This window comes from Puntigrus tetrazona, chromosome 16 (genome assembly GCF_018831695.1).
Source record: "Puntigrus tetrazona isolate hp1 chromosome 16, ASM1883169v1, whole genome shotgun sequence".
In the NCBI taxonomy this organism is placed as follows: Eukaryota; Metazoa; Chordata; class Actinopteri; order Cypriniformes; family Cyprinidae; genus Puntigrus; species Puntigrus tetrazona.
The window spans coordinates 24873129-24888941 of NC_056714.1; the positions used below are offsets into that span (position 1 = coordinate 24873129).

The following is a 15813-nucleotide window of genomic DNA, read 5'->3' on the forward strand; positions in this document are numbered from 1 at the left end:
TTTAAAAACCTGCATGGTTGTCTTGAAAGTTTTATTTGTTATCACTCTTTCTTTCTATTTTTTCTCTCAAGAAAATGAAAGTGACTTTTACATGGGGAACCCTTCATTATAGATTATACACAAGTCTCTTCATACTAGAGCACAGTACTGGTGCGCTGTTGAAAACACCAGCTCAGGTTGAGTTACAGCAGGGGTTGGTTTGTTGGCAGCAGTGTATGCGTCTCACGAGGTGTTGTGTGTCTGTTTGTGTGTTTTGGTCTGCATGCACGTGCGTGTACGAGGACTGATTGGCTCGTGGTTGTGTGCGCTTGCTCTGCTAACTCTTGTTTGTGCCTTGGATTTATTTTTACCAGAAGAGCTAGGCCTTTGACGTGGCCATAACAGATTTGTTTGCAGACCGTTTTGACTGTGTGTGTGTTGCACTGCCACCCCTCTGTCGGCTCATCCTGACATCTGTGAGTCAATTAGCTGTCTAAAGAGAAAACATCCCCCTCTCCACCTTGCACACACACACACACTCACATCGAGGGCAAGCCGCACAGCCAGCCCGCCCCTGAGAGTCTGTGTGTGTGAACCCAGGCCGGTGTGCTCTGGTGGGGGAGGGGTGTATATTAATGGGGGAGGGTAATGGGGTTGGGTGTCAAGAATGTGGCTCTTGGCTTGTTCTTTTGTATGTTGTGTGTTTTGTGTGTTTTAGTGAAACAGTAAAGGGATCTAACATTCTTACAACTTGTGCATGAAAAAGTTTAAGTAATAAGGCGCCTTATGCAATTTAGACCTAAATATATTTCAATCTATTCATTTATTTATTTTGTGCCTAATTTTATTTTTAATGATATTGTTTTACATTTGTATTCAATTTATACATTATTCAAAAAAAAATTTTTTTTCAATTTAATGAAGTATTTTTCATTTTTTTATTCGATTTTCCACAAATCCTTGCAGTTTTAGCATTGAAAAGAGCACCTTGCAACTTCTTAATACTTTTCTGAATACATTATGCCTGTTTTGTCATTTTGTGTGTCGTCCAGATGGTTATGGTTATTTTATTTATACACTCTTTTGACCCATTTGACCCTAACCCTTTATTATTTTATTTTATAACAATTTTAAATTAAATTTTAGCATTTTACATTTTATTATATTTCATTTACTTTACTTAAATAACTGTAAATAACTAATTTTGTGTTGATCGATCGGCTTGCTGTCCATTTAGTTACGTGTATTCCATTTGTACTTTTATAAATATGATTCAACATACTTTTTTCTACTCTTCCAGCTCTATATGCAAATATAATACTGCACACTTTTGGGACGCTGCTAATGCTACTTAAACTTTTATTTACAATTTCATTTTAATTCAAGTTGTTACCAACATGCTTTAAATTCTGTTGAACACTCCCTTAGCCTCAGTAAGTGTTTTATTTTTATGGTTTCTCCATCCATGTGTCTTATTCATGATTGCTCACTGTAATTGTCAGGCTCTTACACATCCTTATGTTGACATATTTCCATTTGGGAGGAGTAAAGTTGACATATATGGCCTGACTAACCAGATGACTGAGTCACAAGTGTAAACGCATCTGCTTTTCTCTCAAACCACCTCCTAAGGCATCTATGTTTGCATTTACATTGGGTCTTACCCCAGTCGTATAGTTAGACCAAGTGTAAACACCCCCTTAGATCCTCAGGATTCCAATCTAAAGTGCTTATTTCCCAAGCACACATATATACAAACTTCTGCACACACACACACACACACACACACATGTATGATAACACACGCGTGTATCTTTCTCTCGCAGCTCAGCGTGTGGTTTCCAGCTCGTCTCTAATGCGTCCCACATTCTTCGTACCGTCCCCGATGCCCTCTGCATCCTTAGGCTCTGCTATGGAAATACGCCTCAGTCTCCCCGCTAATTATTAAAGAAGCACCACCTCATTAACTGGGCTAGGGGATAATAAAAGATTCATGCTGCATTCTTAGCGTCGCTGCACGCTCAGCTCTTCTCTCGCTCTTTCCCACCTCGTCTCGTCTCCCGAGGATTCTCGCGCAAGATACTTATCTGTTATCCATACAGGTCCCTCTCACTTTCTCAGTTTATTCAGGCTGCCAGCCATCTTGTGTCATGGCTGTGTGCCAAGTGCCTTCAGATCGGAGATTGGAGGAAAGGTTGTGAATTAAAATGATTTAGTGTTGTAAAAAGCGAAAGTGAAAATCCATTAAAATATCTTAAACGTCAATCAGTTATAACGTGAGATTGAAATCACAGGCACAGAGAAATCACATCTATTTAATCATTAATGACTCTTTTCAAAAAAAGTCACATTTTTACGTTATCAAGCCGGGTTTCCCAGCAGTGTGGTGGTTTCTATGTTTTTCAAACTTGCGATAACACATTGGGTAGATATGGCTGTTTTCAAATGTCAACAAACAATGGCTGAAGTGAAATGTCACCATTGTGCTCCATTACATCCCTTATGCAAATGCTCTCTTTTACAGCCCAAAACCCCAGTAATGAAATTCCTGTGGAAAATACCCACAGTTTAATAATTCCTGAATGACACAAACAATTGGAGATTTACAAACATTTAAGGATCACATCCAGCACTCGGTGATAAGACGAATTCTTGTGTCATTTTTTGTATAAACATGACACTTGCAGAGAGATCGTATGGGAGTTTCCATGGAATCACTGCCTAGTTCCTTCTATCGCAAAGTCACTCATTTACTTTCTATTTCTTGTAATTGTGGTTCTCTTTTATGACACATTGCAACTCTTGCTTTAATTTGGATTTGTTAATATGACATACTTCAAATCCATTCCCAAGCAATACTTTATATCATTTTATTTTACCAAAAATCCTTTGAGAATAAATTGTATAACATTACTACTACTAAGAAAGGATGGTCAGTATGCAGTTATTTTAATTGGAGAGCATTTATGGCTGCATATCTTTTGGTTAATTTAATAAATACAAACATATAGCGACAGTGCAGTGGCATGTCATTGACTTGAGAACTGATGGATGGTTCTTGTCTCCATAACCCATTAATAATCAGGACTTTCAGTACCTAAGCATGGATGAGAGTGGAGTAAACAGTGACTTACTAACAGTGGAAAGGCAATTTCAGCAGCATTTAAAGGTTCACTGAGATGCATTTCTGAACAGGTACAGTGTAAGTCATGCGCAGTAAATTTCCACACAATTCTCTAATGATTGTGATATTTTAGTGCTTTTAGCTGCAGTCGGATGTCATTGACCTCTGAAAAATCCAGTAATGATGTTTTTTTTTCATTTGTAGGGCTGCTTCAACAGGATGTGGCACTCTCAAAAAAGGGGTTTAGAGAAGACAGATGCTGCTCTCGCTCCCCGAAACAGGCCCATCTCGTGCAAAAGCGTAAGACTCTTCCTCAGTGGCCGTGTATCCACCCACTGTCCTCTCCCGTGGCCCTGACTCAACATGTCCAGCAGCCTCCACTTCCCAGCGATGGGGCGTTCTGTTCACCAAGAGGAAGCGCTGCATGTATTTATAGACATTTCTCGTATGAGAAGTCTGAACAATAACAAACCCCCACCCCCTCAGCCACTTCAACACCACAACACAAAATAAGGGGGGGTTGAGTGCAGATAGAATCAAACTTTAGTTTCGCTGTTCGATGATGACAGGAAAATAAAACTGAGAGCTCTGCACTATAGGTACAGTTTACAAGGTGGTTTTGACAGCTAACGTAGAATTGCATGATTTCAATGTCACAGTAATCAGGGAAAAATTTGTTACAGTGTAGTTTTGGTGCCTGGGTTCTCAGTTTATGTTGGATCAAACAAAAAAAAAAACTTGATTACATATATCAGACATTGCTTATAGTCGTTACAAAATTGTGTTTTTGCAGTGATGCCATAGTAGTAGTATTTTTGCTTCTCTAAAGAACTTTTATATAAAATATAAAGAATCTTTTATGCATTTGAAAGGTTCCATAGGTTCTTTATAGAACCACTGATGCCAATATAGAACCTTTATTTTTAAGAGTGTATGGTCTCTGAACAAAATTAAGAATAACGCTAACACTTTTTATGAATATGATGTACTCTGTGACTTTTAAAGGTATAAATTATCATTATTATATTCTATTATTGTTGTTTGAGAACTGTTATATATAGTGTACAAGAATTTGTTGTTTCATATTTTTAAAAGTGTTAGTGCTGCCTTAAAATTTTGAGATCAGTCAGTTTGGAATGTTATGCTGTACTAAGTGACAACTAGAATATTTAAGTTTATTTTAAGCTGAAACAATGTTTTTACTGTATAACATACAATCAACTTAACATGAAATTTAAATTTGAAATGATAAATATGTATATCCTCCCAGATTTCAATCATCACACCTCAGAAGTCTTGACCTAATTGACATTATTTTTAAAAATATATATTTTGGGATAATACCTTAAACTGATATTCAATGCATGTTTCCAAATATGTAAATATATACACAATATAAACTTTTTTTTTTATTCACTCACTTTATTAACATGTGCATTTGTGTATAAATGTATTTTATAACTTATTTAAAAGCTTAAAATGTTTTACCTTACTCACACATATGAAAAAGATACGGTAACAAATCTCTTTTTTTTTCACAATAGTTATTTTAGCCAATGTATATACACACAGAGCAACATTTTTTAAAGCTTAGGGAAAAAAATACATTGTTTAATAGTTTCAAGAACCATCTGGCTGTTGTACATTCAAGGCTGGCAGCACCCACAATGCCTTCTGTCAAAACCTGCTCCACTATACATACAGCGAGAGTCGTAAACACTGAGTCACACACTTTTAGAACAACACAAGCAGGACGTGGATTCTTACAGGTCCCACAGCTGCACCAGTCAGCTGCTCCATGAGAGGACAAGATCATGCAAAAATGGTGCACAGATCACAACTGAAACAGATTGTTTTGCGTGAACAAAACTGGGTCTGCAGGTGCTGAAACCACCAGAACTGAAGTTCACGGATACACCAAAGTCGGCATGTAGCCAAATGTCAAGTAGGCTAACCAACATCACTGTTTAAGCAGTCAACAAAATAGCAGATGGTGCTGCCATCCTGATCTTCTGAGAACATCTTTTCCTTAATTATCTGTGAATGCTCCAGCAGGCAGCTCGGTGATTATGGGCCAGCCTCTAAGCTTTATAAGGTAACGCCTGCGTTGGTTCTGGAGCACTGAGATGAACATCTTCAATTGCCTGTGTCTTGAGTGGGTGGTAACGCTCTTTATTTTGTTAAGTATGTGTTAAGTCTTTGTGCTTCAGGAGAAGTTTATCTGTAGAATAAGACAAAGCATTATGGATATGCAGGGTTTTGGGGGAAGGGATGGATGAGCTGGGGGTGGGGAGAAGATTCTCTGAAGCTCAGCAGGTGTGTTTCTGTTTTGGTGAAACAGTAGAAGGTCCTACTCCTGCTGTCCTACATGCAGTCAAGGGAATATCTGAACTATGACTTATTATTGTGGCGTTACAAGTTATGGGACCATTCACAGGATAAAATGACGGTTTTGTTATATTACAGCCGTCATGCCGTATTACACGTCTTATGCAAGACCCATATAAAAAAAAATAACCCAATTCGTCACGTATATAATGTTCAATCTGATTTACACTGTTTTTAATATTCCATGGAAGTCAACAGCAAATTGTGCGGCTAAATCATACTCGAACTGTTGCAACTCATAATTGCATCATATATTTACTGGGAGTGCACTTGTAAGGCAGCCAGCACCCAAAACCTGACCTGATATGACCCTAGTAACACATATTACTTCCAGTTTGTTGAGAATTCATGATGAAAACGAGTTCCTAGCCTACTTAGAAATCTACTGAAAACACAAGGGTGAAAACAACAGATTTGCAGTAATATCCAGCTGCTCAACTCTTGAGAGAGAGAGAGAGAGAGAGAGAGAGAGAGAGAGAGAGAGAGAGAGTCACTTTGGAGCTAAATAAACAAGGTAGATAGTGAAGTGTTTCTGTAACTGGGTTGGAGGGGGTTGGGGTGGCTGGGACAGAGTCTGATCTCTTCATAGCAAAGCGGGGCAAAGTGTCTGATTGACAAAAACACTCTTACATATGCCTTAGCATGCTGTAACAGATATGGTTTTTGAGGAAATTGCTAAAAAAATGTTGCTGCTCTGTTTACTTCCACAATGTGATGTACACTATTACTCAAAAGGTTGGGGCTAAAAAAAAATTATTTTTTATAGAATGTTAACTAAAAGCTGTAAAAAAAAGAAAACATTAAAAATAAAATGAAGTATAGAAATATATTCACATACTCCTTCAGAAATCATTCTAATATGCTGATTTGCTCAAAAAAAGTATTATTATTATTAATGTTGATTAAAGTTGTGCTGCTTTTACTAGAAACCATGATGCATTTTTTAAGGATTCTTTCATGAATTTAAAGTTTATAAGAATAGCATTTTGTAACATTAAGTCTTTACTGTCACATTGGATAAATGTAATGCATCCTTGAATAAAAGGTGTTAATATCTTTCCAAAAAAAACTTACTGACCTCAGACTACTGAATGTTAACAGATTTCGTAAATGAGGTCCATAAGAAGCCAAAACTCTCTTTTGACCAATTTGTACATATTTTACACAGTAGCTAATTTGTACTAATTAGTATGACCTCGCTTACACTATTTTGTACTTTTTCTGTGAGGGGTAGGTTTAGGGCCGGTCATTTGTAGGAAATCCTACAAATTTGCCATATCGTAAAATACGTACGATTTTTCCCAAATATACAAATTCGTAAGAGCAAAGTCGTGTGAATTACCCACATCATAAAATATGTACGACTTGCCATGAGGTTGGGTTGCAAGCCTATACAGCAGCATATCCGCAACAAATGGTGATTCTTTGCTGACCATGTAAATGGGAGCAAAACAACCACGATAAAACTGTCAGTTTTACACATGCAATCTACAGTCCCGATATGATATCAACTGTATTTAGCCTCTCGGGTCCTTTAGCAGGCAGCTCTCGGTGGCAGTTGGCCGGCCCCTCCTCCAGCTTCTTGCCTCTTTGCTAATCAGGTGTGGGGGAGGACGAGCCCGTGGCCGACCAGACACACACTGTACAAACAAGCCGGCAAACTAGGTGTCTAAGCTGGACGCTAAACCACTAACTGTAGAGCAAGTCTTCAGACATACACGGGCACGTCTAGTTGTTTAGGCTTAATCACATGTTTGAATTGTTTGTGTCAATAGACATTAATCCTCCATGTCTACATGCACACCTTCGTTAAGCTGTGGCATTGTAGGTAAATAAGCAGCTCCCAGAGCCGAGTTCTCAATGGACCGTGCATCTGCCTCGAGGAACGGATGAGGTCTAATGCACAGGTAATTGTGAATATGCGGTGTGATTATTCTCACTGGAATATTGATTTAACCACAGCTGCTTTATTCTATTAGAGAATCACAACACCTGACTCTAGATAAATGATTATTTAACACTGAGATCTTTTCGATCTTACACTTTTTAAGTGCAAAAGGCTTGAGGAAGGCCTTCATATTCTTTATTTGGATCCCCATTCGCAAAGTGGGCAATCTGATTGGGTCCAACTCACAATTTTATGTAAAATTAACAAAAATAAAGACGTTTTTACATTTCACTCTGTGGTGAATATTAAAATTGTTGGACAATTTAGATGAAAGAGTTTAGAAAGATTAAGCATGTATGCGACAAATATGTCGCACGCCTTTTTGGTGACCTAATCCATCGCTAATCTATCTTAATTAGTGAAATATTTGTAATATTTAGAAAATGAAGCAGTGAAGAAAGCCTTAAGGTAAAAATGATAAAATCAAACAAACAAAAAGACATAACTACGTACTACAACAACATACATACATGTTACATAATCTACCTTCACAGAAATTGAAACTAAAATAATTTATTGAAACATCTGACAACAAAAGAATGAAAAACAATCCATAAAAACTATTATATTTATAAAGCAAATAATTAAGCTATTTCTTTGTGATTGTGTCTATTCAGTAACTGTTAAAAAATATGTATGCTTCAGTTTTGTCTTGATTTTTGAATATAATAATGCTACATGATGACTAGTATGAGCAAACCCAGCATGCATAAACAGTGTCCAGATGACCTTTGGTATTGAGATAAACAATGACAAAGAAGGAACAATGAAGTACTCGCTGTTACTAAAGATGATCGTTGCTCAGTTTTGTACAAGTTGAACTTTTTAACTGATCTATAGTGTGGCCCGTCAGTTTATACTTAGTTATCATGATAACTTATCTATGACCTATAACGTGACGTGACTTCTGTCCCATATTTCCTAACACCACAAAATTTGTCTTTAACGCTTTACAAGTGAAGCAAGCTGTTGAAGGTGTGAACAGATTATCATACAAATTACACCCAAGGTCTTGGTAATAACACAAAACAAAGCCAGCGGAATTGAGATGTTAATTCGTCAAGAGATAATGCACTTTAGAGGTGTGAGGTTCTGCTCTGACCAGTGTTGACCTCTGAGTAAACAGAGAGCTATTGTGACGAACAGAATGTTGATTCCCTGTCCTCTCTAACAGACAAGCCCAGCGTTGTTGTGTTCAGAGCAAGTGATCAGGGTCCAGTTTGGTATGTTACATAATCTTCATCAAGATCATCAGGACCGGACCGGCAGGAAGCTGCCCCTGCTGTTTACCTTGTGCTCTGAAACTTCCAATAAATTGCACATGCAGCCCAGGTTTGCACCACCACCACCACTCCAGCCGGTGGCCCAGAATAGCAGCAGCATTCCTTTCCCCTCCCCTCTCTCTCACACCCAGCAAAGACACAGCAGAGCGAGCGCTGGGTCACATGGACTGCCACAGAGCCGCCAGATCACACACACTCGCACTAATGTATAAGCACCCACAACGACCAAAACAAAACACCTCTGGAGAACAACACGTGAGGACAAACATTAAACTGGGCTGATGAAGAACAGGATTATTAATAAAAAAATATTTGTCTTCAATCACAATGGAAATGTTTGTCATGTGTTTAAATGCACGCACACATGCATATATACATGCAAACACATAATGCGTATTATTATTAAGTGGAAAAAAATAAATCTTTGTGTCTTTCTATCATCATCTGTCTCTCTATTTGTCTGTCTATCCATTCATCTATTTAGCCATGTGTTTGAGTTTATCATTGCCAATAGATCTATCTATCTATCTATCTATCTATCTATCTATCTATCTATCTATCTATCTATCTATCTACCTACCTACCTATCTATCTATCTATCTATCTATCTATCTATCTATCTATCTATCTATCTACCTACTATCTATCTATCTATCTATCTATCTATCTATCTATCTATCTATCTATCTATCTATCTATCTCTTTGTCTATCCGTCCATCTATTTGAATTGATCAACATTTTACACATCTCATCTATCTATCTTTGATACATAGATAGGCCTTAAGCTTTTTCTTAGCATCAAACAGATCAGCTTCTTCTGAAGGGATTTCCTGTTCACTTTAAATCAGAAACAGAAAAACAACCCAAAACTGTAGACAGAAATTGGCCAGTGTTTGACAGAAACCGCTAGGGGTTTCTATGCACACTGATATTAAGCAGCAGGGCCAATGGCAACAAAGGATAGAGAGTGAACGATAGCTCCACCTCTCCGCTTTTCTCATGTATATAAGCCCGTGGAGTTGACCCAGAAAACACACACACACACACACACATACACACTCTCGTTTGAAGATAGTGAGCAGCGCTCTTTTGTGCGTCGGTCCGTTGGAGTATGAAGCTTCACCTTGTGGAATATAAAGTGTAATTCTTCAGAGGCTTTTGAACAGATAAAGCTCATTTGTCCTGCCGCGGCGGAGTCACTGAGCAAAAGACACGGGGTAAGAGATCCAAAACGCTCGAGAAACTCACGGACTTTGTCTTAAAACGCAGTGCGCTGCCTATCTAGACAGCATTTCGTGCGCTTGGCGTGCCCAAAATGCTGTCTAGGTAGGCAACACACTGGGCTTTAAGACGGCGCCTGTGTTTTAGAGCTCAGGGTGGCAGATCCATTGTTTGCTTCACTGCACGGTCACTTTCTTTAGATTGATGTTGTGCATTTTTTAAATATCTGCGCGTTAAGTACAGGATTGTACTATAAAAATAGCGTGTAATTTTTTTTTCTTACAAAAATGTAAGGGTTTCATTTAAACGCGTTTTCAGTTAGCCCCATTGTTTAGATCTAGTGTTTAAAAATATACTTTTGATTTTATTTAGATTGGAATTTAAATTAGGCTGCGTGAAAGGTTTAGTGCTGAGAATAATACTGCATTCAATTTTTAAAAGTGTGCATAATTGGGATTTAAGAGGTTGTAGTGTGTTGAGTGGGCAGTCAGGTGGGCTGAAGGATGCAAAAAAAGCCATCTCTCCTACCTGTCCAATGAAAGTGGAAATTAGTGTAGTCTTTGCTAAATTGATTAAAGTGTTAGATTTCTTTTTGCATTAATAGAATTGGTCTGCAATCGATCTAGATGTGTTTACTTTAATCAGTTTGGCTCAAAGTAAAACAACTTGCTTCTGTTATCAATAGTCGAATTCTAAACCTAATATCATCTGTTTCATTGAAGGGAGATTCTATGGCAGAGCACATGATGATGCCCATGAACCACGGACAGGGTAACGGGGGTCTGCACGGCTACCGGATGGGCATGAATGGAGGTCTGCAGGCGGGTCCCCAGCAGCATGCGCCCCAGCCCGGCCTGAGAGCAATGCCCAATGGACAGATGATGCACTATGGAGCGGGGCCTCAGGGAAACATGGAAGCTGCAATGCGCCAGAGGGCCAACATGGTGGGGCCTATGAATGGACAGATGGGTCACCACCAAATGCAGTCAACTAACATGATGTTCAACAACCAGGGCCAGCAGCAGCAACATCACGTTCAGCAGCATCAACAGCATCAACAACACCACCACATGCACCAAGCGCAGCAGCAACAACCCCCGCCCCAACAGCAGCAACAACAACAACAACAGTACATGAGCGGGGGTCTTACTTCCCAACAGCTCATGGCCAGCATGCACCTTCAGAAACTCAACACCCAGTACCATGGACACCCTTTGGGACACATAAATGGCAACCACATGGGGAACGGGGCGCAGTTTCGCATGGGTCAGGCCCAGTTGAGCAACATGCAGCATATGGCCGGCCCGGCTCTCAGTCTCAACGGCATGGATGCAGATTTGATTGACGAAGAAGTTTTGACGTCGTTGGTCATGGAACTAGGACTGGACAGGGTGCAGGAACTCCCTGAACTCTTTCTGGGACAGAATGAGTTTGACTTCATCTCAGACTTTGTGAGCAAACAGCAGCCGAGCACCGTTAGCTGCTGAGACTGGAACATATGGACGCTATGGGCAGCAAAAGTTGCTCTTTTTGATCCTTTTTTTTCTTTTTTTTTGTCGCCATCACCAAGACGAGAGGTGATCAGATGCCTCCTTGTCCGCAGAAACGGGTGGTCAAGCTCCTGTCAGGACTACAGTTCTGTTTCTGGAAGGAACGCCGAGCAGCGATCCATGGATGAATGTAACAACACTTCAGAACTGTGAACTTGGTGCAATGTAAAGACACTCAAACCTTATTTGTCTTCAATGCAGTTTTACATTTAAAAATGTATTTATTTATTGCTTATCAGATGTATTAACATAGAACAAAAAAGCAATGACATTAAGAACCTGTGGTTTATGGGAAAGTCCCAGAATGGTATTGCTGAATTGTTTTTGATCATTTTAGATGGAGAACTAGACCCAAACTGTCTAATGTTTTGTTGGACAGTAAAGTTTCAGCAAACCCAAACCACTGCTTGCTTACAATAGTGGATAACGCCTGTCGTGATACAACTGGTCTGTCTAAGCTTTAGAATTGCCTTAAATCAAGTTGCTTTTATTTATTTGCCCCCAACCCCCACCCCGACAGTCCAGGAGGGCTCAAACCTATGTGTGACTTGTAATAAAGATGGCCAAGTTTTAACTCCTGGCCTAATTTTTCATCAGTCTCTGATATTATTTGTGGAAATAAATAGAGATGTATGTGACATATCTGTCGAAAGCAAGCAGAAAAGTTATGAAATTATAAAGCTTGGGTTAGCTTTATTTGGTTAGTTACCATGTCATATCAAAGCATTGGAATGCTTCTAATTGGTTAAAGCAGTTACTTCATTTATCTACTATTATCATAAAAGGGATAATTCAATCAAAAATTAAAATTCACCCTCCTGTTGATCCAAAACGTTATACATTTCCATGTTGTCTTGGGTCCAGGGAATGGGCACAAATGTTGAGCCATAAACGTTGGGAACAGCACAAAGGTAAATTTACTTTTTTAATGTAATTTTGAGATTGTTAGCTATCTCTTCACCTGGTGTTAAACTGAAATATGCTATTAGAAACAATGACTCCTGTTGAAAGCTGTTGTTTAGACTAGTGGCAGTTTTGAGAATGGTTGGTCCATGACCGCTTCCACTGACTTGGTCTCGGTTTAAAACTACAAACTAGTTTCATGCTTTATGCAAAGTGGTTGAATTGTGCTCCAATAGCTACTTCTTCCATTTGTGTGCACTTATTGGGTCTTATATACACGCCTGCTTGTAAAGCAAGAACCTTTTACCTACTTTCAGATGTAATAAAGGTGTGTATGGGGGAGGTAGTGGAAACTGTCCAGGTTAATCTGTGCTTACCTTGACATTACAAGGCTTTATGTGAACCCTGGGCCCGTGTTTTTGTCCTGGGAATGGAGGGCAAAGTGTTGTCCACTTATGGACATGCTGTGGCGAGGGGTTCGGGCAGGGGGAAGGGTGAAGATTGCAGTGACAAGCCGTTAACGCTCCACTGTCACTTCCTGTTCCTCCTCGGCGGAGGAAGGGTTTGAAGAAAGTCAATTGAGGTTACTCTGTAGTAGCACTTGTGTTGGATTCCTCTTTGATTGTGCTGGTATCAGAACAAACCTTAATAATACAGAATGAATGCCAGGAATCAACTAACAGAAACCATTGGTTTTTCAGGGTTGGCTCCACCCTGTTTATTTTCAAAAGCTACTCAGTTTGTTAGTCTCTGACTTGTTCTTGGTGACCTTTCCTTTAGATGGTCTTGAAGCCTAGTCTTTGTCCAATAAGCAGCATTGGTGTGACTGAGTATAAATTAACATTCACAATGTCTTCATGCCTATAATTTCTAACTAATTGATCCTCTAGATTTGTTCAGAATGATACAGGATAGTCGTTTTTTTGTTTAATAATAAAATAAATAAATTTTTTTTAAAGGAATACCAGCAAGGACTAATTAAATTGATCAATAGTAACAGTAAAGTTATTTATAACATTACAAATTTCAATTTAAAATAAATGCTGTAATTTTTTTACTTTTTAATTGTCAGATAATCCTGAAAAAACATTTAAACTGGTTTCCACAAACTGGTTTTCAACATTAATAAATATAACAAATGTGTTTTGAGCGCCAAATCATTACATTATAATGATTTCTGAAGTATCATGTGACATTAAAAGGCTGCTAAAAATTCATCTTTACCATAACAGGAATAAATTACATAAAAAAAAGTATATATATATATATATATATATATATATATATATATATATATATCTGTAGCTCGAAACTAGCAAATACTTTTTTTTTAAGATAAATTAAATACAGCCGTAGTGATTTCTTTCAAAAACTAAATTTTATAAAAAGATTATTTGTTTTTATTTCATTAATACCTAAAAACATATATGACAGAATGATTAAAAAAATACTTTTTTCACCTAAATGACCTGAATGTTATAATTGTACACGAGTGCACTGTAAAGAAGTTGTAAGAGAAACATGTGCCAAGTGACATTTCATCCAACATTTATAGATAGAAACAGCTCAAAGGAATTTCAACTGCACGCTTTTGAAATGAAAAGTGGGGGTTTTCAGTTCAAAGATGTATCAGTAATCTTACCTCTCTGGGGAATTTAGCTGTCTTTGTGAACTTTGCAATTTAAAATAGATAAATATAGGTGTGTGTGTGTGCACAACAGGGAGAGGGAAGGTATGTGTGGCTACTTTCTTAGGTGATGAAACATACAGCTATTGTGTAAAAGAGATCACTATACCATGTAACATCTCTGGGCGTCCTAGGGAAGGACTAAGATGGTACCACTGATCCGCCTATTAGATAAGAATTGGGTGTGACCGATTATTACTGTCAGCTCTTAGCTAATTGTTTTGTACAGAGAAGAATGCAATGGAACATCAATTTATCATAATTAGCTTTTCCATAAATATGTGGAGTACTAAAGACTTAGTATTACGCCATCGTCATATATTTTCTCATTGTCAGACGCTTGGTCTAAATCCACTTCTGGGGAACCAGACTAGACGTACGCTAAGCAGGGTGTGACAGGAGACATGTACTGTTGACTGTTTTTTGCTGTCTCTCTCTGAGGCCACCCACAATAATCTCTAAACACACACGAACACACACCTACTCTTCTTTCTGAGTGAGCTCTCTGAACAGCTTTAGATTCAGTAGAATGAGCTAATGACAAGGTCATAAAAAAAGATATGTCTTGGGGAAAAAAGCCACTTACTGAAATTGAGAAGAGTAGTCTGGGAAATTCTGTGTAGGGTTTTACCCAGTAGCCATGAAGGATCCTGGAGACCACCCGTCTTCTGCATATCACGTAGTCAGCGATTTCTTTTTCTTACACCGTATTCCCGACAACAGTTTGTGGCTGAGACGTTTACTAATTCAAGTCTATGTATAAAATAGGATATTTGTTATAAGTTTTTCAGAGAACAGTTAATTAAATGCTGCAGTTAGATATATTAAAATGTCTGCAAACAATATCTGACAGTACAGCAAGTAAGAGCAGCCTAGTGGTTATTAAACGGTAATTTAATGACGCAATTTAATCAGCTAGTTGAATGTTGATTCGGTTGTTTATTCAGTTGATTCATCAAAAGGAATCCAAGCGGTAACTCCTTACTTTGTGAACAGTTCTAAACAAATAACGAAAAGATACAGTACATAACAGTAATGTGTTTGTGAACTGAACCATAGTTGTCTGCGTTCATATTTCCGTGTGAAGCCTGGACTAGCGCCAAAAATGTCAGAAATATGTAAACACTAGTTTTACGCTCACCAACAAACTCATTAACTTAATTGTAGAACTTCTAAGTTTTTTTTTTTTTTTTTGCATGCCATGAATGCAGTTCTCAAAACCTCGCGAGCCTCACAGTTTGAAAACTGCTGAATGGGATTTGTCATCTTCCAATTTTTGTGTTAACTTTTTTTGTGTTTGTTGTTCTGGACCGAATTCCATAAACTCCATAAACTGCTCGCCATTTAATTCCATTTTTGTGTCCCACACAAGAGAGAAAGTCATCCAGGGTCGGAAGAACATAAACTATTGATTTAAATGATTTAAAAAGCTTGTTTGGATTTACAATAAAAAGGTTGTTTGAAAATTCAGCATATTGGTGCAAGTTATCGAGTGTAAACAAGGAAACATGAAGCCCACGGGGTTCTTTGAAGCAGGTTTTCTGAAGAACCACATAACTTAAAATGGTTCTCTTATGGCACCAGATTGTAAACACCTTTCAGATCCTTTATTTTCAAGCCAAAGATTTATTAGATGACAAACCATGTGATCTAATAAGCCTATATCAGCTTCAGATCATTATATCAGAGAGAAAAGTACAGGAAGAGATCGATGAATGGAGCATGCATC

The 15813-nt window shown here is 38.2% G+C and overlaps 1 protein-coding gene across 1 annotated transcript; it reads left to right on the forward strand.

Annotated features, from left to right (window-relative positions):
• Positions 1-9744: 9744 nt before the first annotated feature.
• On the forward strand, positions 9745-12087 carry cited4b (Cbp/p300-interacting transactivator, with Glu/Asp-rich carboxy-terminal domain, 4b). The gene is made up of 2 exons (XM_043261492.1): positions 9745-9940; positions 10667-12087. Exon 2 carries the CDS (start codon positions 10676-10678, stop codon positions 11429-11431), a length of 756 nt encoding a protein of 251 aa, XP_043117427.1. The 5' UTR covers positions 9745-9940; positions 10667-10675; the 3' UTR covers positions 11432-12087.
• The last annotated feature ends 3726 nt before the right edge of the window (positions 12088-15813 follow it).

Coding starts and splice junctions, on each gene's coding strand:
- cited4b (XM_043261492.1), top strand. CDS start 10,676: ATGGCAGAGCACATGATGATGCCCATGAACCACGGACAGGGTAACGGG.